This window comes from Hypanus sabinus, chromosome 6 (genome assembly GCF_030144855.1).
Source record: "Hypanus sabinus isolate sHypSab1 chromosome 6, sHypSab1.hap1, whole genome shotgun sequence".
NCBI lineage: Eukaryota > Metazoa > Chordata > Chondrichthyes > Myliobatiformes > Dasyatidae > Hypanus > Hypanus sabinus.
Window position 1 is genome coordinate 1669884 of NC_082711.1, and position 27961 is coordinate 1697844.

Genomic DNA, 27961 nt, shown 5'->3' on the forward strand with positions numbered 1-27961 from the left:
ACTGTACCAGGTGGGAAAATTGGTTGTGGAAGGAATTGAAAGGTTGAATTGGAGCATACACAAACTGGCCTTGTCTATGAGTGGAAAGTACTTGATTGCGAAGACGAAGAGGATTTCTCTGGGCAGTTCAGAATGAGGAGGCATCATCTTGAAATCGGAAACTGGAACTCTTGTTCATCCTTGTCTTCCCAAATTGATGACCCCGAATCAGAATCATGTTTGTTATCACTGGCACGATGTAAAAATTGTTGCTTTGGGTGCAGCAGTGTAGTGCGAACACATTGCTACAAACTACAACAAAAGTAAATAGTGCCGAAAGAAAAACAAGGTAGCATATATGGAGTTCAGAAATCTGATGCCGTGGGGGTGCGTGTGGTTGGGAAGAAGCTGTTTCGAAAGTGTTCAGTCTCCTGTACCACCTCCCTGATGGTAGCAATGAGAAGAGGGCATTTCCTTGGATGGTATTAGTCTTTTATACTAGATGTCTCCCTTGAGGCATTGGTGAGGAATGTTGTACCCATGCTGGAGCTGGTTGAGTATAGCCTTGTGTGATCCAGTGCATTGCTTGGCAGTGATGCAACCAGTAGTTGTGGTCTTCCAGATGAGACGAAATGAGGGTTTAAAGAGGAATTGATCTATTTGCAGATAACCTTTTATCTTGAGAAGTAGCATTGGGGTCCAGGAAACTTGTTTTTGTGTTTCTGTACTGGTGCTGGCTTTGGAGGGTGCAGTCAGGTCCATGCCATGGCATTGTAACTTTCAATAACTGGTGCTTCTTGTTTCAGTCTACAGTGATGGTCTTGCGGAATATGGTGGGTCCCGAGGACATTGATGATGATCTGGAGGGCGAAGTAACAGAGGAATGTGGTAAATTTGGGGCTGTGAACCGTGTGATCATCTACCAAGAAAAGCAGGGCGAGGAGGAGGATGCCGAGGTGATTGTTAAGATCTTTGTGGAATTTTCCATGGCTACGGAGATGCACAAAGCCATCCAGGCTCTTAATGGGCGGTGGTTTGGAGGACGGAAGGTGGTCGCAGAAATCTATGATCAAGATCGGTTTGACAACAGTGACCTATCTGCATGAACTCGAGGGCATGGCGAACTGTGGTGAAAGGACGTGGGCTCAGCTGTGGTTCAGGGACCACATTCAGCAGCTGATGTCCCATCACCCACTCGAAGCTGGGACCTCGGGCTACTGCACATGGACCCAATGCGTTTCCACTTCGTCAACTGACAGTGCTGTGTTTGCCTGCTTGTTCCACTCTTCTGTTTCTCCACTCAGCTTCAGAACCCAGTGGGCCAAGGCGCAGACCTGTAACAATGTGGAGCAGTCTGGGAGCTTAGCCCGGACCACCCAGTTCATCCTTGGTGAATGTGTCACTGGTTAGATGAATTATTTCAGTGGGTGATTCCGTCAGTGACGATCACAGAATGTTTAGGGTTTGTTGCCCCAGATGAAGCTATGGACTTGGGTTCTCCGGTGATTTTGACCCAGAGTTCAGGTCCATGGTGTCAGCACAGAACACATGGATTTGGCCTAGATTCACAGACTGCTCTCCAGATGGTTAATTCAGTATGAGTGTTTTTCTTAAACTCTGTTTTGGCTGCAAAATGTGGACATTGTAGGCAAGTTACTGTTCATTTCTATTAAAGAAGTTATTGAATAAAAACACTTGCTGTGATTGCCTTGTCTGTTCTGGCAGTAACTGGAAAGAATGGAAAGAAGATTCATGAAGATGTTGCCAGGACTGAGGTACAGCAAGAGGTTGGACAGGTTAGGACTTTATTCCTTGGAGTGTAGAGGACTGAGCATGACCATAGAGGTATACAAAATCATGAGAGACATTGATGGGAAATACACTCAGCCTTTTTCTCCAGGAAAGGAACTCAAACATGAGGGCATAGGATGAAGGTGAGGGGGGATTTTAAAGGGACCCAAGGATCAACTTAAGGGGGTGAGAGCTACTTGGAAGAAGCTGACAGAGGAGGTAGATGAGGCAGGTATAATTGTGAGTTGAAAATTTTATTGTTACTTATTTCAGTGATACAGGCCCTTCCAGCCCTTCGAGCCTCAACATCCAGGAATCCCAGATTCCTGATTAACCTAATCATGTGACAATTTACAATGACAACATAATCTCCTTGGTATGCCTTTGGACTGAGAGGGGAAGCTGGAACACCTAGAGAAAACCTATGCATTCTATGGGGAGGGCGTACAGAGACTTCTTTCAGAACAGTACTGGGACTGACCTCTGAACTGTGGAACCTCCCAGAGCTGTAATTGTACTAACCGCCACACTACATTGGCTCCATCAACAGCAATTTCTTATAGTCCCAGAGTCTCAAACCTGACACATTTCACCTTTCCACATTTATGAATATACCTATGTGGGCATTTGGACAGTTTCCAGCTTCAGTATTTTTAGCTGATCTCCACAACAGTGCAGATATCAAGGGTTCATTATTTTGAAGTTTTCAGTCATATTGCAGGGATACATTACATTCCTCATCATTTGTCAGACGATTCTCTTATTTATTTAGAGATACAACATGGTAACAGGACCTCTTACTGAGCATGTGGTGCCCAATTGCACACAATCATTCATCTTGTGAAGGATCTGGGCCCAACATGTCGACTGTTTATTCCTGTACATAAATGCTGCCTTCCCTGCTGATTTCTTTCAGTGTTTTGTGTGCGTGTATTTTGTTCTGAATTTCCAGTGTTTCTCTGTTTATCCTACTAATCCTTGCATCTTTGGAATTTGGGAAACCAGAGCACCCAGAGGAAACCCACCCGGTCACGCGGAGAATGTCCAATCTTACAGATAGTGGCGGAATTGAACCTGGGTCACTTGTGCTGTAATAGTGTTACACTACGGCTACACTTTTGTGAAGGGTTGTCAGCTGAAAATAAGACCAGAAGACCGGAGTAGTATTAGGCCATTCAGCCTACAAAGTCTACTCTGCCATTACATGACTGATTCACTATCTCTCAAACCCATTTTCTGGCCTGATAACTTTTGACACCCTGACTAATCAAGAGCCTATCAACTTCCCCTTAAAACCACCACAGCTGCACGTGGCAATGAATTATATGGATTTGCCACTCGCTGGCTAAAGGAAACCCTTCTAATTTCTGTTCTAAATGGACATTCCTCTTTTCCTCTTCCTATAGATTAGGTACATAGTAACATAGCAGCTAGCATGATACTATTACAGCTTGGGCTGTCGGGAGTTTGGAGCTCAGTCCTGGTGTCCTCTGTCAAGAGTTTGTATATCCTCCCCATTGAATGCTTGAGTTTTCTCTGGGTGCTCTGTTGGAGGAAACAAGACTAAAGATGTGCTGGTTAGTAGATCATTGTAATTTTTCCCAGGATTTAAGGCTAGGGTTAAACTGGGATTTGTGGATTGCTGGGAATCATGGCTCAAAGAGCCAGAAGAGCTTACTCTGACTTCTCAGCACATTCTGTTTCTCAAACTAGTGACATCTAGTCTCAGCCCTGTCCGCCAATAGAACTGCTGGTTCAGTTTCAATTATTGTGACCTCCAGTGATGTCTGTGGGGTATCTGCAAGTTTTCTGAGACCCATGTGTATTCTGTCCTGACCAGAGGTTCTGGTTTCCTTCCACTTCCCACAGATGGATTCGCCGGTTGCTGTAAATTGCCCTCGGTGAGTGAGGTGGAATATTGGAGAGGTGATTGGAACGTGAGCAGATTCAATGATGCTAACATTTCTGTACCATGACTGACTCTTGAGGTCTGGTTTCATTGGCACCGTGAAATGTTCTGTTGTTGGAGTTGTATTTCATAGAAACAGGCCTTTTAGCGCTTTGTCGATCTTCAGCACTCTGCTTCTCATAGGGATCACTCTATTCAAGTCCCTTGTGCATTTGTCCCTCACTGATCTCCTTGCAGGCACCTACTCTTGGTGCCCCTTCTCCATCCCTTTCCCTCATGCTTCACTATCAGATACCTCCTTCAGCCCTTTACAGCTTAGACCTATCTCCTCCCAATTCCTCCCCTCCCCCTCCCACCCACCTACCTTCCCCCTCACTTAGCTTCAGCTATCACTTGTATTCCTCCCCAAACCCTTCCTCATTTTGGCTTCTTTCCCCTTCCCTTCCTTTCGGGTGTAGACAAAAGGAACTGTATGTTCCTCTCCATTAATGCTGTTTGATCTGAGTTATGCCATTTTTTTTTTGTTTGAGCATTGTGTCTATCCTAATCCAAAGGGCTCAGGGTAAATAGCACAGGTGAGATAAATGAGTGGAGATCTGGAGCAGCACGGGATGCCAGAGGAAGTGAGCAGGTTGGCCAGCATCTGAGAAGGGAAATGGACTCATCATTGGGAGTTCTGATAAAACGTTTCAGTTCTCTCCATCCTTTGCCCTTTTCTGCAACTTGAAAGTTACTTGATTTCTTCAAATCTCTGAAAATCCTACCGGTAAATGTCCCAATCTCCACTGGTGCAGTTTGATCTGAGTGTTTTATTATTTTGAACTGTTATTGCATTTCCAGCACCTGCAATTTCTTGCCCTTTCATTAAGCTTTTAGGATAAGAATTGTATAAGGGGTGTTAATTTGCAAAGGGATAGGAAAATGTTTATTGTTGACAGGCCATTTACGGGAGTGATTCTCATCTGTGAGACTGGTGCTGGAGTCATGTTGGCACAGAGCAGCCTGGCCCGTCTTCAGCATTTCAGCTAGGTACAGTCCCTTCAATTATCCTGTGCATTTTTGAGAGTGATGCAAGTGGAACAAGCTGCTGCAGAAAGTACTTGAAGCATGTACACTGATGCAATTTAATAGACATTTGGATACATTGTGGAGAGGAAAGCTGTAAGTGAAACAGGCCAAGCATGGCAAATGGGACTGGCTTAGGTGGGCACTTGATTAGCATAGATGTGTTGGGCTGAAGGGTCTGTTTTTGTGCTGTATTACTCTGACTGACAACAGGAACAAATTGTACCTGTTAATAACCTGTGTTAAAAGGTGGGGGTGGGGAGGAACTTAGTAGTGAGAAGAAATCTTGTTCAAATCTCATTTGCTGCTTCATGTCAGTGGGTTGTAATTGCCAGCAGGTAATCAGAACATACAGGATGCCACAATAGCATGGCGGTTAGTGCGACGCTCTTCAATTCCACCATCATCCCGAAGGGGCCTGTACGTGCTCCCCGTGGAATATGTGGGTTTCTCGCGGATACCTGGTTTCCTCCCACAGTCCAAAGATGTACCTCGTAGGTTATTGTAAATTGTCCCCTGATTAGGTTAGGGTTAATTGGGTTTGTCGCGGGTTGCTGGAGTCGCAAGAGCGTACTCTGCGCTGTATCACCAAATTAATGTGAAACAGAAGAGGAGCAAAAAGAGCATTTGACCTGGCTGATATCCTCAGACATCTACCAGACAATAGACAGTAGGTGCAGGAGTAGGCCATTCTGCCCTTATAGCCAGCTCTGCCATTCACTGTGATCCTGGCTGATCATACACAATCAGTACCCTGTTCCTGCCCTCTCCCCATATCCCTTGACCCCGCTATCTATAAGAGCTCTATCTAACTCTTGAATGCATCCAGAGACTTGGCCTCCACTGCCTTCTGGGGCAGAGCATTCCACATATCCACCACTCTCTGGGTGAAAAAGTTTTTCCGCATCTCTGTTCTAAATGGCCTACCCCTTATTCTTAAACTGTGGCCTCTAGTTCTGGACTCACTTATCAGCGGGAACATGCTTCCTGCCTCCAGTGTGTCCAATCCCTTAATAACCTTATATGTCTCAATCAGATCCCCTCTCATCCTTCTAAATTCCAGTGTATACAAGCCCAGTCGCTCCAATCTTTCAACATATGACAGTCCCGCTATTCCGGGAATGAACCTTGTGAACCTATGCTGCACACCCTCAATAGCAAGAATGTCCTTCCTCAAATTTGGAGACCAAAACTGCACACAATACTCCAGGTGGGGTCTCACCAGGGCCCTGTACAGCTGCAGAAGGACCTCTTTACTCCTATACTCAATTCCTCTGGTTATAAAAGCTAGCATGCCATTAGCTTTCTTCACTGCCTGCTGTACCTGCATGCTTGCTTTCATTGACTGATGTACAAGAACACCTAGATCTCGTTGTACTTCCCCTTTTCCTAACTTGACTCTATTTAGATAGTAATCTGCCTTCCTGTTCTTGCCACCAAAGTGGATAACTTCACATTTATCCACATTAAACTGCATCTGCCATACATTTGCCCACTCACCCAACCTGTCCAAGTCACCCTGCATTCTCATAACATTCTCCTGACATTTCACAATGCCACCCAGCTTTGTGTCATCGGCAAATTTGCTAATGTTATTTTTAATTCCTTCATCTAAATCATTAATGTATATTGTAAACAGCTGCGGTCCCAGCACCGAACCTTGTGGTACCCCACTGGTCACAGCCTGCCATTCTGAAAGGGACCCGTTAATCACTACTGTTTCCTGTCAGCCAGCCAATTTTCAATCCATGTCAGTACTCTGCCCCCAATACCATGTGCCCTAATTTTGCCCACTAATCTCCTGTGTGGGACTTTTATCAAAAGCTTTCTGGAAGTCCAGGTACACTACATCCACTGGCTCTTCCTTGTCCATTTTCATAGTTACATCCTTAAAAAACTCCAGAAGATTAGTCAAGCATGATTTTCTCTTCATAAATCCATGCTGACTTGGATTGATCCTTCTACTGCTATCCAAATGTATCGTAATTTCCTCTTTTATAATTGACTCTAGCATCTTTCCCACTACTGACATCAGGCTAACCGGTCTATAATTCCCTGTTTTCTCTCTCCCTCCTTTCCTTTAAAGTGGGACAACATTAGCCACCCTCCAATCAGCAGGAACTGTTCCTGAATCTATAGAACATTGGAAAATGATTACCAATGCGTCCACAATTTCTAGAGCCACCTCCTTAAGTACCCTGGGATGCAGACCATCAGGTCCTTGGGACTTATCGGCCTTCAGACTCAACAGTCTATCCAACACTGTTTCTTACCCAATATAAATTTCCTTCAGTTCATCCTTTACCCTAGTTCCTTTGACCACTATTACATCTGGGAGATTGTTTGTGTCTTCCCCAGTGAAGACAGATCCAAAGTACCTGTTCAACTCATCTGCCATTTCCTTGTTCCCCATAATAAATTCACCCGTTTGTCTTCAATGGCCAATTTTGGTCTTAACTATTTTTTTTTGCTATTCACATACCTAAAGAAGCTTTTACTATCCTCCTTTATATTCTTGGCTAGTTTATCTTCGTACCTCATTTTTTCTTGGTGTATTGCCTTTTTTGTTACCTTCTGTTGCTCTTTAAAAGCTTCCCAGTCCTCCAGTTTCCCACTCATCTTTGCTATGTTATACTTTTATTTTTACAATGCCCTTTACTTCCCTTGCCAGCCACGGCCGCCCCTTACTCCCCTTAGGATCTTTCTTCCTGTTTGGAATGAACCGATACTGCACCTTCTGCATTAGTCCCAGAAATACCTGCCATTGTTGTTCCACTGTCTTCCCTGCTAGGGTATTGTTCCATTGAACTTTGGCCAGCTCCTCCCTCATAGCTCCATAGTTCCTTTTGTTCAACTGTAATATTGACACATCCGATTTTCCCTTCTTCTCAAATTGTAGGTTAAAACATATCATACTATGGTCAATACCTCCTAATGGTTCCTTTATCGCGAGGTCCCTGATCAAATCTGGTTCATTGCACAACACTATATGTAGAATTGCCTTCTCCCTGGTAGGCTCCAGTGCAAGCTGTTCTAAGAATTCATCTCGGAGGCACTCCACAAACTCCCTTTCTTGGGGTCCAGTACCATTCTGATTCTCCCAGTCTACCTGCATGTTGAAATCCCCCATGACAACTGTATCATTACCTTTGCGACATGCCAATTTTAACTCTTCATTCAACTTACACCCTACATCCAGACTGCTGTTTGGGGGCCTGTAGATAACTCCCATTAGGGTCTTTCTACCCTTAGAATTTCTCAGTTCTATCCATACTGACTCTACATCCCGTTTCTATGTCCCCCGTCGCAAGGGACTGAATATCATTCATCACCAACAGAGTCACAGACTGAAGGAAGTCCTGACAAACGGTCTCGGCCCGAAACGTTGACTGCTCCTTTCAACGGATGCTGCCCGACCTGCTGAGTTCATCCAGCTTTTCTACGAGATGACAACTGGAAACGTGAACCCAGCTGGTGTAAACCCTCAACATTCTTGGGGCATAGTCGTTAGCATTGTGTTATTGCACCGCCAGCGACTGGTGTTCAATTCCTACCGTACGTTCTCCCGTGACCACGTCGATTTCATCCGGTGCTTCAGTTTCATCCCATATTCCAAAGACTTGCAGGTTCGGAGGTTAATTGGTCACAGGTGTAGTTGGTTGCGTGGGTGAGTTGGGCCTGTTATCGCGCTGTATTTCTAAATTAAGTTAATCTAGGAGAGTGAGGTCTGTACTTGGATTGCACAGGCTTTTACTTGGTGGTTTTAGGAGGACGCAATTGCCTGTACATGAGATGAGGGTTTATTTTTGTAATCAGAGGGAGGCGACGAGTAAATGTTGAGAAAATATTTTGCTAAATCAGTGTCTGCAAGTTGGGAGCATTCAGGTAGAGATGAAAACACTTCGGCCGATTTAAAGCAATACTATGTGCCTGCACATGACCCATGTACACTTTCCTCTAAATCAGTCCTGATCAAGCAGGGGTTCCCAAACTGTTTCATGTCATGGACCAATATCATTAAGCAAGGGGTCTGTGGACCCGAGGATAGGAACTCCTGTAAGATTTAAAATGAAACGTCACCTGTTCATTTCCCTCTAGATGGTGCTTCACCTGCTGAGTTCCTCCAGCACTGTGTTAATGCATATCCCTGCTCTTCTCTACCTGTTCAATTGGACATTTTTGCCGTAATAGAAGGAGACATTGAATTCACGAAGTTCCACGTTATTTCCGCAGTCAACGAGAAACGGGAGATTTAAAAAAGGTTAGGACTTTGTTTACTAATTTACTTACTATCACGAATTCGGAGTGAGTAATTTTAATTTATCTGAAATTTTGGAGAGTTATGTGAATTATGTAAGAACGACCATAACAAGGGTTAAGTAGACTAGGCATTCACACACTGCAATGGTGCCCCGCAGAAAGATGGCGGCGTTTCCGGTGAAGGCGGGCGGCGAGTTGTCGTTGTGCGCGGTGAGATCACGGGCCACGCAGCGCGTAAGACGGCAGCCGGGGCGGGAGCGGGAGCGCCGGGCAGGAGTCCGGGGACAGTCCGAGGCTGCGGAGCGGGCCCGGCCCAGGCCGAGGCTATAGGAGTGTAGCGGGCCCGGCCCGGGACGCCGGCAGCAGTCGTCATGCTGCGCTGCATCCCTCTCTGGCGCTGCAACCGGCACATCGAGGCGGTGGACCGGCGCCACTGCTCCCTCAGCGGCGTCCCCGAGGAGATCTACCGCTACAGCCGCAGCCTGGAGGAGCTGCTGCTCGATTCCAACCAACTGCGGGAGCTGCCCAAGGTGAGTTCTGGGGGTGGGGGGGTGTTCAGAGCTGAGGTAGTCACGGAGGGTAAGGGAGGAGCAGTTGGAAGCTTGGGGGAGGGGGTGTAAGAGGAGGTAGGTTTGGAGGGCGAGGGCAGAGGGTTGGAGAGGCTGGGGGTGTTTGAGAGGGCTGGTGAGGCCGCAGGTTCCGTGTTTCTGGAGGAGGAGCATCTTGGGGTGGTGGGCAGGGCGAGTGTCGTGGTGGGGGGGGGGGGAAGGAAGTGCAAGGTAGGCCCGGGGTCAACCCTAGGAGGCGGGACAGTGTACCTAAGCTGGGCTGTGTGGAGCTGTAGAGACCCTGGGGTTGGAGAAGAAGATTACCCGGGGAGGGTTTGGGGGAGAGAGAAGGCCCGGAGACGGTGGCGAGGGGTGTCTGAAGGCGGAGTGTTTGGGGATGGTGGGCAGAGCCAGGGTCCTGGAGTGGGTGGCACAGGAAGTTGGTGGGCACGATGGACCCAGGGTGGTGAGGGGGTTGTCTGAGGCAGAGCCTGGGGATAGGGGGTATGGGTCAGGGGTTTACTGTAAGTGCGATGCGATTAGGAGGGGCTCCCAGTTGGCACATTTGACAGGTGGGTTGCACTCTGCATTGGGGGGAGTGAGATCCTGGGTAGCTGTATTGTTTCATGTTTATTAAGAAAAAAAAAGATTAGAGTCATGATTTTTGGAATTGTGTGCTCAGAGTTTGTTGAGTACTGCATGTGATCACTAGATCATTGGATTTTTAGAGAATTGGTGGAACAGCAGGTTGTAAAGTACGTAGATGACTGTTTTCGTTGTAAGTAGTTTGGCTACACGATCAAGGGATTTGACAAATCTACAAAGGGTAGCGTAGCAGTTGGCAGATCACTTCACAGTGCAGGTAACCACCAATCAGGGTTCAATACTCCTGGTGTCTCCAAGGAGTTTGTACATTTGCTCATGTTTTGTCTGGGTGCTCAGGTTTCCTCCCACATTCCAAAGGCATACGGTTATAGTTAGAAAACTATAGGCATGTGATTCTGATAGCAGAAGTGTGGTGATACTTGTGGGCTAACTCCAGCCGTTGACTGTTGGTCATTGACACAAATGACACATTTTGGTGTGTGTCTCAATGTACATGTGACAAATAAAGGTGATCTTAACTCTTAAATCTAAAATGCCGCAAATGTGTAGATGTGAGAAGTCTTTTTCTCCCACCTGATGGAATGTGGCAACAGTCAGCAAGGGAACAAACATTAGAAATGTTTCTAGGTGGGCTGGCACCTCAGTAGATTCAGATTCACATATACAAATAAAACATTATTTACATTAAGCAGCACAACCTAACGCTGTCGTGGGGACAGCCTGCAAGTGTCTACATACATTTCAGCATCAACGTAGCATGCCCATAGTGTTCAGCAGCAAAGCAAAATTATCCTGCCAGCAGCATTCCCAACCTCAGCAGAGATAGCAGCTCGGTGCGGTCATACCCCAGAACTTGTGATGGAAGCCATTCAAGCTCATTAAATATGGAAATAATTGTTGGTACTATTTGGTGAGACTGTCCTGACAAAGGGTCTCGGCCCGAAACGTCGATAGTGCTTCTCCTTATAGATGCTGCCTGGCCTGCTGTGTTCCACCAGCATTTTATGTGTGTTGTTGTTTGAATTTCCAGCATCTGCAGATTTCCTGGTGTTTGCTGTAGGAATTCAATGCAGTTTCATCAGACTGGGGCTGTTGTACAGGGGGTTCGGTCAACTTGTCCTATACCTGAGCAACAGACACAAAACGCTGGAGGAACTCAGCAGGCCAGGCAGCATCTATGGAAAAGAGTATAATCGACGGTTTGGCTTAAGACGCTTTGTTAGGACCATCAATGCTGCCTAGCCTGCTGAGTTCTTACAGCATTTTGTGTGTGTGTTGCTTGCATTTCCAGCATCTGTAGGTTTTCTTATTTTTGTCCTGCATTCACTGGAGTTCAGGAGAATGAGAAGGGGTCAAATTGAAACTTGAAAATTTTTGGGTGGACTGGATGGAGAGCGTGTGTTACCCCCAGGCTGGTGTTCCAGAGCAAGGGGTATTAATCTCCAGTTTAGAGAATGGGCGAATTTGGGACAGAGATGAGGAAAAATGTTTTCATCAGAAGCTGATGAATCCATGGAAGTCTTCACAGACAGGGCTAAGTTGCTGAATGTAGTGCCGGCATGTTTTAAATGGGAACTTAGGACAGAACTCCATACAAGATACAGTGGGGATGGGGGGAACCCAATTGTTTGTGCTTGGCTAGTTCTATTTACTTGTGTTGGACCCTGCTTGTAAACTTTTTCTGTCTGTGTACTTGTGTAAATGTCCTTCAAACATTACAATTGTACCAGATTCAACAGATTCCTCTGGCAACACATTCTATATACCAACACCTTTTGCTAGAGACTAACCACTCAGTCCCCTTTCAGTATTTTCCCCCTCACTTTAAATCTATGCTCCTCACTTTAGACTGCGACCATCCACTTTGTCTGCATCCTTCATGATCGTCTATGCATCTATAAGGTCACCAGCCAGCTTCCTTCACTCCGCTAACTAATGTCCCAGACTATCCAGCCTTCCCAAATAACTTAAAGTCCTGATATATTCTTGAGAACACTTTCTGCACCCATTTCAGCTTACGGGCATCATTCCTATATCTGGTCAATCAGAACTGTGCATAGTACTCTAAGTGTGGTCACTCCAATGTCTGTTACATGGTATCTTCTGTGTTCAGTACTGAAGTGCTCATCTGTACTCATCCTGATAAGGGTCTCTGCCCAAACCGTTGACTGTTTATTCCTCTCCATAGATGCTGTTTGACCTGCTGAGATCCTCAAGCAATTTGAGTGTGTTTTTCTGGATTTCCAGCATCTGCATCTTGTGCTTACAATCCTGATAAACACTAGCATACCACCCTGTCTACTTGTGTCACCACTTTCAGGGAACAAAGTATCCACACCTACAGGTCTCCAGAGTCCTACCATCGCTTTACTGCTCATTCCAACTCCTCTGACAGTTATAGATTTGCCAAGGAGAATCACCTCACTTCACACTAGAACTCTGTTAAGATGCCAGTCAGTGCAGCATGCTGAGCACTGGGTAATCATGGCTCACTGCAAGAGCATAAACATTCAGTGACAGAATGTAACTGCATACTGTTGATTGAATGATCAGGAGTAATACCTCTCTCGCTCCTCACTGCCGATGGAATAATCAGTGGAACTCAGTAAGGTCTCGCTCTGTACTGTAGAGTGAACACTCATTAAAACATCTTGATTCATATTGTCATTTGAACATACAATTATAATACCTCATCAATGAGATGGCGTATTGTTGGACCTGGACTAAATAGAGAAGGTTCTGGAAATACTCGGGTGAGACACGTGCCTGAGGGGAGAAGATAGAGCTGATACTCACCAGGCTGAATTTGTAACTCCATCTCTCTCTGCGCCAACACAAGAACACCAACCATACAACATGGGAACAGGCTGTTCGGGCCACAACGTTGTGCCGAAACAATTAAATTAGTAATGAAATAACTAACTAAACTAAGCTCTTCTGCCTATACAATGAGCATATGCTTCCATTTCTCTCATTCATGTGTCTATCTAAACATTTCTTAAAAGTCTCTGATGTTTCTGTCCATACCACCACCCCAGGCAGCACATACCAGTCCTCCTCCACTCTCTGTGTAAAACAAAAAAAAAAGCAAAAAAAAACCTTGCCCCTCGCATCTCCTTTGAAATGACCCCCTCTCACTTTAAATACATGCCCTCTGATATTAGACATTTCAATTCTGGGAAAAAGATACTGTCTGTCTACTCTATCTATGTCTCTCATAATCTTTTAAACCTTTATCAGAACTCCCCTCAGCCTCTGCCTCTCTGGAGAAAACAACCCAAGTTTCTCCAACCTCTCGTTATAGCACAGGCCCTCTAATCCAGATAATGTAAGGATGTAAACCTCTTCTGTATCCTCTCCAAAGCCTTGGCATCCTTCCAGTGATGGGCTGGCCAGAACTGTATGCAGTACTCCAGATGCAGTCTAACTAGCATTTTGTAAAGCTGCAAAATAACTTCCTGACTTTAGAACTCAGTAAATGACTAATCACAGTGAGTGTGCCGTATCGTTCCTAACCACCCTATCAACCTGTGCAGCCACTTCCATGGAGAGAGCTAGGACCAGAAGGCCTCTTGGCACAATGTGTTCATGGCACATCTGTCCAATGTGCCAGAGTTGGGGTGTCCCATTACATCTAGAGAGGACAGTGCTGTGATCACAGCTGGAATATTGCGTGCAGTTCTGGTCACTCAGGTATAGCAAGGATGTGATTAAGCTGGAAAGGGTGCAGCAGAGATTCGGAGGATGTTACTGGGACTGCAGGTTGTGAGTTATAGGGAGAGGCTGGATGGGAGGACCTTATAGAGTGGGTGTAGATAATTGATTACCATGGTAGGGCTGTCTAAAACTGGAGCGAGGGAGCATAGATTGAAGGTGAGAGGGGAAGGTATTAACATATTTCCAGATAACTTCACTCATGTCAACACAGAACTGATTCCAAAAACAATAGATTCATCTTTAAGGACAACTCATGTCCTCAATATTGTTTATTTATCAACATTGTTATTTTGTATTTGCACAGTTTGTCTTTTGCACATTGGCATATTGTAGTTTTCCTTTGATTCCATTGCAATTCTTTGTATCTACTTTGAATGCTCAGAAGAAAATGTATCTCAGGGTTGTATATGGTGACGTATATCGGACCATAAGACACGGGAGCAGTCTGCTCTGCCATTCAATCATGGCTGATCTTATTTTTCCTCAACCCCAGTTCCCAGCCTTCTCCCTGTAACCTTTGATACCATATCCAATCAGTAACCTATCAATCTCTGCCTTAAATGCACAAAATTTTGCATGTGGCAACAAATTCCACAAATTCATCACCCTTTGGCTAAAGAAATTTCTCCACATCTCTGTTTTGAATGGACACCCCTCTAAAGGCCCAAAGGAAAGAGAAGTTCACCAGTGTTTTATAAAATCTCAACATTACATTCTTGTTTTTATATTCTTGTCCTCTTGAAATAAATACTAACATTGTATTTGCCTTCCTCACCACAGATTCAACCTGTAAATTAACCTTTAGGGAATCCTGCACAAGGACACCTAAGACCCTTTCCACCTCAGAATTTTGTATTTTCTCCCCATTTAGAAATTAGTCAACCCTTTAATATATTCTACCAAATTGCATGATCAAGCACTTCCTGACACTGTATTCCATGTGCCACTCCTTTGCCCATTCTCCTGATCTGTCTAAGTCCTTCTGTAGCCTCTGTTTCCTCAAAATGACCTGCCTCTCCACCTATCTTCATATCATCTGCAAACTTTGCAACAAAGCCATCAATTCGATCATGAAACCTTTGACATAGAACGTAAAAAGAATTGGTCCCAACACAGATGCCTGTGGAACACTATTTGTCACCAGCAGCCAGCCAGAAAATGCTCACTTTATTCCCAGTCTTTGCTTCCTGCCAGTCAGCCACTTTTAGTATAGCTTGGTAATGCATACGGAAAGAGAAAGATCCAAGATTTGTGCCTGAGAGCAGCACACAAAATGCTGGTGGAGCTCAGCAGGACAGGCAGCATTTATGGAAAAGATTACACAGTTAATATTTTGTGCTGAGACCCTTCTTTAAGATTGCAAAGGAAGGGAGAGGATGCCAGAATAAAATGGTGAGGGGAGGGGAAGGAGGAAAGGTCAGATGGTCAAAGGTGAAACCAAGTGTCTGGAAAAGGTAAAGGGCTGGAGAGGAGAGTGGACTATGTGAGGTGGAAGGAGGAGGTCATAGGCTATTGAGGAGAAGAGGCAAGGGAATAGAGTGGGGAATAGAAAAGGAAGGAAATAGGAGGGAAAATAATTCACTGGAAGGAGGGGTTTAGATGGGGTGGAGTTTGTTAGGCATGTTCAGGAAGGTTTCTTGACACAATATGTAGATAAGCTTACAAGAGGAGAGGCTGTACTTGATCTGGTATTGGGAAATGAACCCGGTCAGGTGTCAGATCTCTCAATGGGAGAGCATTTTGGACATAGTGATCACAATTCTATCTCCTTTACAATAGTATTAGAGACAGATAGGAACAGACAAGTTAGAAAAGTGTTTAATTGGAGTAAGGGGAAATATGAGGCTATCAGGCAGGAAATTGGAAGCTTAAATTGGGAACAGATGTTCTCAGGGAAAAATGTGGCAAATTTTCAGGGGATATTTGTGTGGAGTTCTGCACAGGTATGTTCCAATGAGACTGGGAAGTTTTGGTAGGATGCAGGAACCATAGTGTTCAAAGACTATAATAAATTTAGTCAAGAAGAAAAGAAAAGCTTACAAAAGGTTCAGAGAGCTAGGTAATGTTAGAGATCCAGAAGGTTATAAGGCTAATAGGAAGGAACTTAAGAAGGAAATTAGGAGAGCCAGAAGGGGCCATGAGAAGCCCTTGCAGGGCAGGATTAAGGAAAAACCCCAAGGCATTCCACAAGTATGTGAAGAGCAAGAGGATAAGATATGAAAGAATAGGACCTATCAAGTGTGACAGTGGGAAAGTGTGTATGGAACTGGAGGAGATAGCAGAGGTACTTAATGAATACTTAAATTTTCACTATGGAAAAGGATCTTGGTGATTGTAGTGATGACTTGCAGCAGACTGAAAAGCTTGAGCATGTAGATATTCAGAAAGAGGACGAACTGGAGTTTTTGGAAAGAATTAAGTTGGATAAGTCGCTGGGACCGGACGAAATGTACCCCAGGCTGCTGTGGGAGGCGAGGGAGGTGATTGCTGAGCCTCTGGCGATGATCTTTCCATCATCAATGGGGACTGGAGAGGTTCTGGAAGCTTGGAAGGTTGCGGATGTTGTTCCTTTATTCAAGAAAGAGCAGGGATAGCTCAAGAAATTATAGACTAGTGAGTCTTACTTCAGTGGTTGGTAAGTTGATGGAGAAGATCTTGAGAGGCAGGATTTATGAACATTTGGAGAGGTATAATATGATTAGGAATAGTTAGCATGGCTTTGTCAAAGGCAAGTCGTGCCTTATGAGCCTGATTGAATTTTTTGAGGATGTGACTAAACACATTGATGAAGGAAGAGCAATAGATGTAGTGGCTATGGATTTCAGCAAGGTATTTGATAAGGTACCCCATGCAAGGCTTATTGAGAAAGTAAGGAGGCATGGGATCCAAGGGGACATTGGTTTGTGGATCCAGAACCAGCTTGCCTACAGAAGGCAAGTGGTTGTAGATGGGTCATATTCTGCATGGAGGGATCTGTTCTGGGACCCTTAGTCTTCATGATTTTTATAAATGACCTGGATGAGGAAGTTGAGGGATGGGTTAGTAAGTTTGCTGATGACATAAAGGTTGGAGGTGTTGTGGATAGTGTGGAAGGCTTTCAGAGGTTACAGCAGGACATTAATAGGATGCAAAACTAGGCTGGGAAGTGGCAGATGGAGTTCAACCCAGATAAATGCGAGGTGGTTCATTTTGGTAGGTCAAATATAATGACAGAATATAGTATTAATGGTAAGACTCTTGGCAGTATTGAGGATCGGAGGGATCTTGGGGTCCGAGTCCATTGGATGCTCAAAGCAGCTGCACAGGTTGAGTCTGTGGTTAAGAAGGCATACGGTGTGTTGGCCTTCATCAATTGTGGAATTGAATTTAGGAGCCGAGAGGTAATGTTGCAGCTGTATAGGATCCTGGTTGAATTCCACTTGGAGTACTGTGCTTAGTTCTGGTTGCCTCACTACAGGAAGGATGTGGAAGCCATGCAAAGGATGCAGAGGAGATTTACAATGATGTTGCCTGGATTGAGGAGCATGCCTTATGGGAATAGGTTCAGTGAACTCGGCTTTTTCTCCTTGGAGCAACGGAGGATGAGGTGACCTGATGGAGGTGTATCAGATGATGAGAAGCATTGATCCTGTGGATAGTCAGAGGCTTTTTCCCAGGGTTGAAGTGGCTGCCACAAGAGGGCACAGGTTTAAGGTGCATGGGAGTAGGTACAGAGGAGATATCGGGTAAGTTTTTTACGCAGAGTTGTGAGTGTGTGGAATAGGCTGCCGGCAATGGTGGTGGAGGGGGATACGATGGGGTCTTTTAAGAGACTTTTGGATAGGTACAGGGAGCTTAGAAAAATAGAGGGCTGTGGGTAAGCCTAGTAATTTCTAAGATGGGGACATGTTCAGTACAACTTTGTGGGCTGAAGGGCCTGTATTGTGCTGTAAGTTTTTTTTTCTAAGTCAGTGATCATCCTGACAGGTTGGAGGCTACCCAGAAGGAATATGAAGTGTTGATCCTCCAATCTGAGAGTGGCTTCTTCGTGGGAAAAGAGGAGGCCATGGACTGACATGTTGGAATAAGAATGGGATACGAATTAAAATGGCTGGGAAATTCTGCTTTTTGTGAATGGAGCAGAGGTCCTTTACCTCATTGCAATTTGCCTATTACCACAATCTATTCAATATCTGTATACTGTAATTGATTTATTATTTTTTTCTTCTGTATTATGCATTGCATTGAACTGCTGCTGCTGAGTTAACAAATTTCACAACACATGCCAGTGATAATAAACCTGATTTTGATTCTAATAAAGATGTCCCCAAATTTATGAAGGGTTTCACTGATGTAGAGGAGGCCACTTTGGGAGCACCAGGTACGATAGATAACCCCAGTGAATTCACAGGTGGAGTGTTGCCTCACTTGCACGCTCTGGGGCCCTGACTAGAGGTGAGGGAGGAGGTGAATAGGCACCTTGCTAAATGCCGGGAGGGAGAGTAGTGGGCAGGGAGACCTTTTGTCAAAACTGAGAAGCAGAGTTTAATGTTCAGTGGGAGGGAAGCTGGCAGAGGGGTGTTTGGGACAAAGCAAATGTGTCCGATGGAATGATATTTTATTATTTGTTTCGAGATACTAAGTAACAGGCCCTTCTGGCCCAATGAGCCACACTGCCCAGCAACTCACTTAATTAACAGGAACATAATTATGGGGTAATTTACAATGACCAGTTAATCTATGAACTCATACATCTTTGGACTGCAGGAGGAATCCAGCACTCCCAGAGGAAACCCATCCATTCACACGGAAGAACGTATAATCTCCTTAGAGGTGATGTTGGAATTGAATTCTGCACTCCCATGCCCTGAGCTGTGGTAGTGTTGTGCTAACCACAATGCTACCATGTCAGAAGTCTTAATAGGAGCATTTGACAGCAAATGAATGGGAGGTTGTCTGGTGTCCCCACCAGTGAGAAAAGGGAAGCTGAGGCAAAACAGACCGTCAACTTGCGTCAGAACAGAAGGGGAAATGAGGGGTGCTCTAGTCGCGTTAGGAGACCTTGGCGTAGAAATCCGTATTGAACAAGCTGCCTGAGGAAGTATGTACAGACAAGTCCAATTACGACGCTTAAAACATTTAGATGTGTTCGCAGTTAGGAAAGGGTTAGTAGATGTTCCCAACTTGGGGTCCATACCTCCTCAGTCCATGTAGAGGTCCATGGCATAAAAGAGGTTGGGAACCCTAGTTTAGTGTGGTATGTGCCAGATGTGGTGCAAATGTGATTAGCTCAGCTGAACACCTTTGGTGGCACAGCTGAGTTCAGTGAAAGGCCTGTTAGCCTGTTGTACAATTCTGTGCAGAGTTCAGTAAATGGTCTGTTACCCTGTTGTACAATTTCGTGACTATGTTTATAATAAAGATAGAATCTAATGTTTTTTATTGTCAAGTGTACTGAGGTCCGGTGAGAAACTTGTGTTATCATCCATGCAGATTATTGTGTCAAGTCCCTGTTTTGTAGAACAAGGTTAGACAATAACAAGTGCAGAATAAAATGGTACAGTTACAGAGGTTGGTAAATAATGGTCATAATGAGGCAGATTGTGAGGTCAAGAGTACTTTAGGCCGTGCAATAGTGGGGCAAAAGCCCTCGTGAGTCTTGTAGTATCTGCTTTCAGGCTTTTGTATCTCCTTGATGGGAGAGGGGAGAAGAGAGGATTTCTATGGTGGGTGGGATTTTGATTATGCTGATAGCTTTACTGAGGCAGTGGAAATATGTTGACAGGGTCCATGGAGGGGAGGCTGGTTTCTCTGTACCGAGAGCTGTTAACATAGTGAGTATCTACAAAAATTGGTGTGGGTCAAAGGGGCCATTTCAAATTTCTTATCCAACTGAAGAAGTGGAGGCACTTTAGAACATAGAATAGTACAGCACATTACAGGCCCTTTGGCCCGCAATGTTGTGCCGACCCTCAAACCCTGCCTCCCATATAACCCCCACCTTAAATTCCTCCTTATACCTGTGCAGTAGTCTCTTAAACTTCACTAGTGTGTCTGCCTCCACCATTGACTCAGGCAGTGCATTCCACGCACCAACCACTCTCTGAGTAAAAAGCCTTCCTCTAATATTCCCCTTGAAATTCCCTTCCCTTACCTTAAAGCCATGTCCTCTTGTACTGAGCAGTGGTACCCTGGGGAAGAGGTGCTGGCTGTCCACTCTATCTATTCCTCTTAATATCTTGTGCACCTCTATCATGTCTCCTCATCCTCCTTCTCTCCAAAGAGTAAAGCTCTAGCTCCCTTAATCTCTTATAATCCATACTCTCTAAACCAGACAGCATCCTGGTAAATCTCCTCTGTACCCTTTCCAATGCTTCCACATCCTTCCTATAGTGAGGTGACCAGAACTGGACACAGTACGTCAAGTGTGGCCTAACGAGAGTTTTATAGAGCTTCATCATTACATCGCGTCTCTTAAACTCTATCCCTCGACTTATGAAAGCTAACACCCCATAAGCTTTCTTAACTACCCTATCTACCTATGAGGCAACTTTCAGGGATCTGTGGACATGTACCCCCAGATCCCTCTGCTCCTCCACACTACCAAGTATCCTGCCATTTACTTTGTACTCTGCCTTGGAGTTTGTCCTTCCAAAGTGTACCACCTCACACTTCTCCGGGTTGAACTCCATCTGCCACTTCTTAGCCCACTTCTGGATCCTAAGAATGTCTCTCTGCCATCTTCGACAATCCTCTACACTATCTACAACACCATCAACCTTTGTGTTGTCTGCAAACTTGCCAACCCACTCTTCTACCTCCTCATCCAGGTCGTTAATAAAAATCACAAAAAGTAGAGGTCCCAGAACAGATCCTTGTGGGACACCACTAGTCTGAATGTACTCCCTCCACCACGACCCTCTGCCTTCTGCAGGCAAGCTAATTCTGAATCCACCTGGTCAAACTTCCCTGGATCCCATGGCTTTTGTCTTTCTGAATAAGGCTATGGTGTGGAACTTTGTCATATGCCTTACAAAAATCCATGTAGATCACATCCACTGCACTACCCTCATCTATATGCCTGGTCACCTCCTCAAAGAACTCTATCAGGCTTGTTAGGCATGATCTGCCCTTCACAAAGCCATGCTGACTGTCCCTGATCAGACCATGATTCTCTAAATGCCCATAGATCCTATCTCTAAGAATCTTTTCCAACAGCTTTCCCCCCCACAGACATGAGGCTCACTGGTCTATAATTACCTGGACTATCCCTACAACCTTTTTTGAACAAGGGGACAACATTCGCCTCCCTCCAATCCTCCGGTATCATTCCCGTGGACAACGAGGACATAAAGTTCCTAGCCAGAGGTTCAGCAATCTCTTCCCTTGCCTCATGGAGCAGCCTGGGGAATATTCCGTCAGACTCCGGGCTAATGTATTTTAACAACTCCAACACCTCCTCTCCCTTAATATCAACATGCACCAGAACATCAACCTCACTCATGTTGTCCTCACCGTCATCAAGTTCCCTCTCAGTGGTGAATACCGAAGCGAGGTATTCATTGAGGACCTCACCAACTTCCACAGCCTCCAGGCACATCTTCCCACTTTTATCTCTAGTCGGTCCTACCTTCACTCCTGTCATCGTTTTGTTCTTCACATAATTGAAGAATACCTTGGGGTTTTCCTTTACCCTACTCGCCAAGGCCTTCTCATGCCCCCTTCTTGCTCTTCTCAGCCCCTTCTTAAGCTCCTTTCTTGCTATCCTATATTCCTCAATAAACCCATCTGATCCTTGCTTCCTAAACCTCATGTATGCTGCCTTCTTCCACCTGACTAGATTTTCCACTTCACTTGTTCCTTCACCCTACCATTCTTTATCTTCCTCACCGGGACAAATTTATCCCTAACATCCTGCAAGAGATCCTTAAACATCGACCACGTGTCCATAGTACATTTCCCTGCAAAAGTGTCATCCCAGTTCACACTTTCACAGCCATGGTGATAATGCAGTTGGACTTGGGCATGTTATTGGTGATGTCAACTTGAAGGTCTCAACGATTTCAGTTTTGACGCCATTGAAGTAAACTTCATTCATATAAGTGCCGCCCCCTGCCCCTCACCCCCCCCCCCCCCCCCCAAGGCAATGATCAGGTCTTTTGTTTTGTTGATATTGAGGCAAAGGGTGTTATCCTGTTCCCGTGACAATTATGCCTACTACAGCGTGCCTTTTGCAAACTTGAAGATGGAGTTAGAGCTGAGTTTGGCCAGGCAAGCATGAACCAAGCATGGGGCTGATTTGTGGAGAATAATCACAGCAATTCTTACTGATTGTGGTCTGTTGGTCAGGATGCTGAAGCTGCAGTTGCTGAAAGAGTCATTGAATACCACCAGCAGGAGTTTGAGGATGAGGTTGTTTGGAGACTGCATCTGGAGTAGCAAAGAATCTGATGGGAGAACCCAGTGGTTTGTACAGCTTCTGTGGGGGCAAGGAAATGTTGAAGTTTTGGGATGTGTACTTTGAAGGGAAAGCTTTGGAGAGAATGCAACAGCACAGAAACGAGGCCCTTTGACCCATCAAAACCATGCTGAACTGTTAAATCAGCCGACTCTTATCGACCTGCACCCAGACCAGAGCCCTCTATACTCCTCCTAATTTCTCTTAAATGTCAGAATCAACCCCACATCCACCACTTTTGGTGGCAAATCGTTCCTCACTCACTACCTTCTGAATGAAAAGTTCCCCCTCATGGGCTCCTGAAGTGTTTCACCTTTCACCCTTAAACCATGACCTCTAGTTTTTGTCTCGCTGAACCTCAGTGGGGGGAGAAAAAACCTTCTTGGATTTGCCCTTAATCTAGAGTCTAGACCCAAAACGTTGACTGACCATTTCCCTTCATGGATGCTGCCTGACCCACTGATTTCTTCCAGCGCTTTTCTGCAGGTTGAGAGATTTGGCCCAGTGGGATTTGTGTGGGGATGGTGTGGCAGTCTGCATGGGCAAGGTGGTCTGAAAAGGCTGTACCCATGCTCTTTACTTCTGTGATTGCATGAAAACAGGACGTGGAAATGGTGGCATGACCCAGCCGGCCAGCTGGTTAGTGCGGAAGGAGAAATGGTTAACGTCAGAACTGAGGAAAAACAAGTTTGTCCAGGCAGCAGGAAAGATGGGTGGGGGAGTGGGAGCAGGAGGAACGAAGGGAACGTCTTTGATATCACGTGACAGGTAAGAACAGATAGGCTCCTGTGCCTGTGAAGTGTGACATTTGGAAATGACTTCGATGAGTATGCAAGGGGTATGCTTAGTTATTTTTCAGATGCTAGAAATGTTGGGGGAGTTCTAGAAACAAAGCAGGTTGTTTAAAGATAAAGTGGAAAATAGATTAACTGAGAATCAAGCACTTTTAAGTTGGTGTTGGTGAAGCACAGTGACTGTCAGTAGTAAACAAAGCTGTAACTATTAATCACACTTTTTCTGGTTAAACGATTACTATGACCAACTTTCCTTTTGGAATTGAGCTTTTGAACTGCCTGGATGACCGAGGGCATTTTTAAAGTATGAACTGAAGTCTTGAAGGTGCAGGATAGTTAAGGCATGGCATGTATGGGCAGGGCCTGGGTCCAAGAGCAGGGAATGAGCCAATGTTTAGCAATTTCTGGAGCGGTCCCGGAGGTGATTCAGTCAGGGGTGAAGGAGAATGAAGGTGGCAGGGTCCAGGCCTGAGAGCGTGGAAGGACCCAAGATTTGATGGATTGAAGTGCGGCGCCAAATCGAGATAGCGGGGCCAGGCCCGGGAGCGTATCGAAGCAAAAAGGTCAAGTATGAAAACAAGGAACAACAGAGGGCTGGCACGAATTGGAAAGGTCAGGTGTGGATCTAGCCGATGCGGAGGAGCCTGGGTCAGACTCTGAGAGTGAAGAGCGACCTGAGATTTGGCTGATTGAAAAGGTCAGGGTGGCGGGTCTGGAGGTGAGCAATGGGCCTGTTCATCTTGCTGTTCTGTGGGGCGTACTCATCTCCATGCTGAATTGAGGCTGTGGCCTGCAACACTGGATCAGCTGCACAGATGACTGGCTTTTGTGGCTGTGAACTCATTTTGTAAACTTCAGTTGTTAATGTGCTTTGTTTTTCTTTCTGTACATTAGGTGTTTGTTGGTCTTTTTTAATGAGTTCCATTTGGCTTCTTTATGGCTGCCTATGGGGGACTAATCTTAAGGTGGTATATAGTATAGATACTTTAGTAAGAAATGTACTTTGAACTTTGAGGTTTATTATCACTGACATGTCATAAAATTACTACACTTTACAAGTAAATAGTACAAAAGGCAAATAACAAGGTAGTGTTCATGGGCCATTCAGAATTCTGATGGTGAAGTGGAAGGAGCTACTCCTAAAGTGTTGAGTGTAGATCTTCAGGCTTCAGCACCTCCTCCCCAATGATAGTAATGAGAAGAGGGCTTGGCCCGGATGGTCAAGGTCCTCAGAGTCATAGAGAACGACAACAAAGAAACCTGCCCTACGACCAATCTAGTCCATGACAACACCATTTAAACAGCCTACTCCCAACAAACTGCACCCAGACCGTAGCCCTCCATATTGCAGCTATCCATTTATCTATCCAAATGTCTCTTAAATGTTGAAGTTGAGCTCACATTGACCATTGATCATTCCATTCTCCTTTGACCCTCTGAGCGCAGAAGTTTCGCTGCATGTTCCCCTTTAATTTTTCAGCTTTCACCCTTATGCCACAACTTCTGGTGGAAATTCCAACCTCAGTGGAAAAAGCCTGCTTGCATTTACCCTGTCCATAGTCCTCATAATTTTGTATACCTCTATCAAATCTCCTCTCAATCTTTTGCATTCCAAGTAATAAAGTCTCAATCTATTTAATCCTTCCATATAACTCAGGTCCTCCAGACTCAGCAAGATCCTTGTAAATTTTCTCTATACTCTTTCACCCTATTTACATCTTTCCTGTAGGTAGGTGACTAAAACTGAACATAATATCCCAAATTAGGCCTCACCAATGGCTTATATACAACCTCAACATAACATCCAATCCTTCTGTACTCAGTACCTTGATCTATGAAGGCCAACATGCCAGAAGGTTTCTTTATGACCCTATCTACCTGTGATACGACTTTCAATGAATTATATGCCCAGATCGCTTTGTTCTCTGCATTCTTCAGCACCCTGCCTTTCACTGTGTAAGACCTACCCTGATGGTCCTACTGAAGTGCAAAACCTCACACATCTGTATTAAATTCTATCTGCTATTTCCCTGCCCATTTTTCCAGCTGATGCAGATCCCTCTGCAAGCCATAATAGCCTTCGTCGCTTTCCACTACGCTCCTAATCCTGGTATCATCCGCAAATTTGCTGATCCAGTTGACCACATTCTTTTCCAAATGATTGCTATAGATGACAGACAACAAAGGACTCAGTACTGATCCCTGTGGCACACCACTGCTACCACTCTCTGGCTTTTCCCACAAAACCAATTTACTATCTCATCCTGAATGTCGAGCGACTGAACTTTCTTGACCAGCCTTACAGGACCTTGTAATTGTCTTACAGAATTCAGTGCAGACAACATTTACTGCCTTGCCTTCATCCACTTTCCTGGTAACTTCCTCAAAAAACTCCATAAAGTTGGTTAGACATGACCTACCATGCACAAAGCCATGCTGACCGTCCTTATTTGGACAGACATCGATTACTTATATAGCTGGTCCCTTAGAATACTTTCCAGTAACTTTCCCACAACTGATGTCGGACTCGCTGACTTATAACTTCCTGGTTTCTGTTTAGAGCCTTTTTTAAATAGTGGAACAACAATGGCTATCTTCCAATCGTCTGGTACCTCTCCTGTCGCTACGGATGTTTTAAATATCTCTTCTAGGGTCCTGGCAATTTCTGCACTTGCCTCCTGTAGGGTTTGAGGCCCGTGCATTTTGCCCACCCTGATTTGCCTCAGGGTAGCAAACAATTCCTCCTCTAATCTGTATTGGGTCCATGAAATTCATGCTCACTTCTCTCATAAACATAGAAACATAGAAAACCTACAGCACAATACAGGCCCTTCAAAGTTGTGCCGAACTTGTCTCTACCTTAGAAGTTATTAGGCTTACCTATAGTCCTCTATTTTTCTAAGTTCCATGTTCCTATCCAAAAGTCTCTGAAAAGACCCTATCGTATCCGCCTCCACTGGCGTTGCCGGCAGCCCATTCCACACACTCACCACTCTCTGAGTAAAAACATACCCTGACGTCTCCTCTGTACCTGCTCCCCAGCACCTTAAGCCATGTGTCCTCTTATGGCGACCATTTCAACCCTGGAAAAAAGCCTCTGACTATCCACACGATCAATGCCTCTCATCATTTTACACACCTCTATCAAGTCACCTCTCATCCTCCTTCGCTTCAAGGAGAAAAGGCCGAGTTCACTCAATCTATTCTCATAAGCCATGCTCCTCAATCCGGCAACATCCTTGAAAATCTCCTCTGCACCCTTTCTATGGCTTCCACATCCTTCCTGTAGTGAGGCGACCAGAACTGAGCACAGTACTCCAAGTGGAGTCTGACCAGGGTCCTGTATAGCTACAACATTACCTCTCTGCTCCTAAATTCAATTCCATGATTAATGAAGGCCAATACACCGTATGCCTTCTTAACCCCAGAGTCAATATGCGCAGCTGCTTTGAGCGTCCTATGGACTCAGACCCCAAGATCCCTCTGATCCTCCACACTGCCAAAAGCCTTACCATTAATACTATATTCTGCCATCATATTTGACCTACCAAAATGAACCACCTCACACTTAATTGGGTTAAACTCCATCTGCCACTTCTCAGCCCAGTTTTGCATCCTATCAATGTCCCGTTGTAACCTCTGACAGCCCTCCACACTATCCACAACACCCCCCACCTTAGTGTCATCAGCAAACTTACTAACCCATCTCTCCACTTCCTCATCTAGGTCATTTATAAAAATCACGAAGAGTAAGGGTCCGAGAACAGATCCCTGTGGCACCCGACTGGTGACCGACCTCCATGCGGAATATGACCCATCTGCAATCACTCTTTGCCTTCTGTGGGCAAGCCAGTTCTGGATCCACAAAGCAATGTCCCCTTGGATCCCATGCCTCCTTACTTTCTCAATAAGCCTTACATGGGGTACCTTGTCAAATGCCTTGCTGAAATCCATATATGCTACATCTGCTGCTTTTCCTTCATCAATGTGTTTACTCACATCCTCAAAAAATTCAGTCAGGCTTGTAAGGCAAGACATGCCCTTTACAAAGACATGCTGACTGCTCCTAAACATATTATACCTCTCTAAATGTTGTAAATCCTGCCTCTCAGGATCTTCATCAACTTACCAACCACTGAAGTAAGACTCACTGGTCTGTAATTTCCTGGACTATCTCTGCTTCCTTTCTTGAATAAAGAAACAACATCCGCAACCCTCCAATCCCCTGGAACTTCTCCCATTCCCGTTGGTGATGCAGATAATTGCCAGAGGCTCAGCAATCCGCTCCCTTGCCTCTCATAGTAGCCTGGGGTACATCTCATCCGGTCCCGGCGACTTACCCAACTGGATGCTTTCCAAAAGCTCCAGCACATCCTCTTTCTTAATATCTACATGCTTAAGCTTTTCAGTCTGCTTCAGGTCATCACTACAATCATCAAGATCCTTTTCCATAGTGAATACTGAAGTAAAGTATTCATTAAATTCCTCTGCTATTTCCTCCCACTGTCACACTTGATAGTCTCTGTATCTATCTCTTGATTAAATACAAATGCAAAGAATGCATTTAACATTTCCCCCATCTGTTTTGGCTCCACACATGGGTTACTGTTCTGGTCTTCCAGTGAATCATTATTGTCTCTAGCAATCCTTTTGTTCTTAACGTACCTACAGAATCCCTTTGGATTCTTCTTCACCTTGTCTGCTAGGGTAGTTCATGCTGCCTTTTTGCCTTCCTGATTTCTTTAAGTGTTCTCTTGCAGTTCTTGTACTTCAGAAGCACCTCATTTGTTCCTACTTGCCTATACCTGTTATGCACCTCCTTTTTTTTTCTCTAAACCAGGGGCTTACCATCTGT

General features: G+C 45.0%; 2 protein-coding genes across 11 annotated transcripts in view; both read left to right on the forward strand.

Annotated features, from left to right (window-relative positions):
* LOC132395234 (poly(U)-binding-splicing factor PUF60-like) overlaps positions 1-1671 on the forward strand; it is an 88250-nt gene extending 86579 nt beyond the window's left edge. For all 3 annotated transcript variants that reach the window (XM_059971525.1, XM_059971527.1, XM_059971526.1), the window contains one exon: positions 786-1671. In XM_059971525.1, coding sequence (XP_059827508.1) covers positions 786-1085 — 300 coding nt within the window. In that variant the 3' untranslated portion in view covers positions 1086-1671. The remainder of the gene's footprint in view (positions 1-785) is intronic.
* Positions 1672-8891: 7220 nt separating this feature from the next.
* Positions 8892-27961, forward strand: part of scrib (scribble planar cell polarity protein) — a 349859-nt gene continuing 330789 nt past the window's right edge. For 4 of the 8 annotated variants that reach the window (XM_059971530.1, XM_059971531.1, XM_059971534.1 and 1 more), the window contains exon 1: positions 9213-9534. In XM_059971530.1, the coding sequence (XP_059827513.1) occupies positions 9376-9534 (159 nt within the window). In that variant the 5' untranslated portion in view covers positions 9213-9375. Of the gene's footprint in view, positions 9006-9211; positions 9535-27961 lie in introns of those variants that run through there. The other 4 variants (XM_059971528.1, XM_059971533.1, XM_059971532.1 and 1 more) reach the window with 2 other exon arrangements.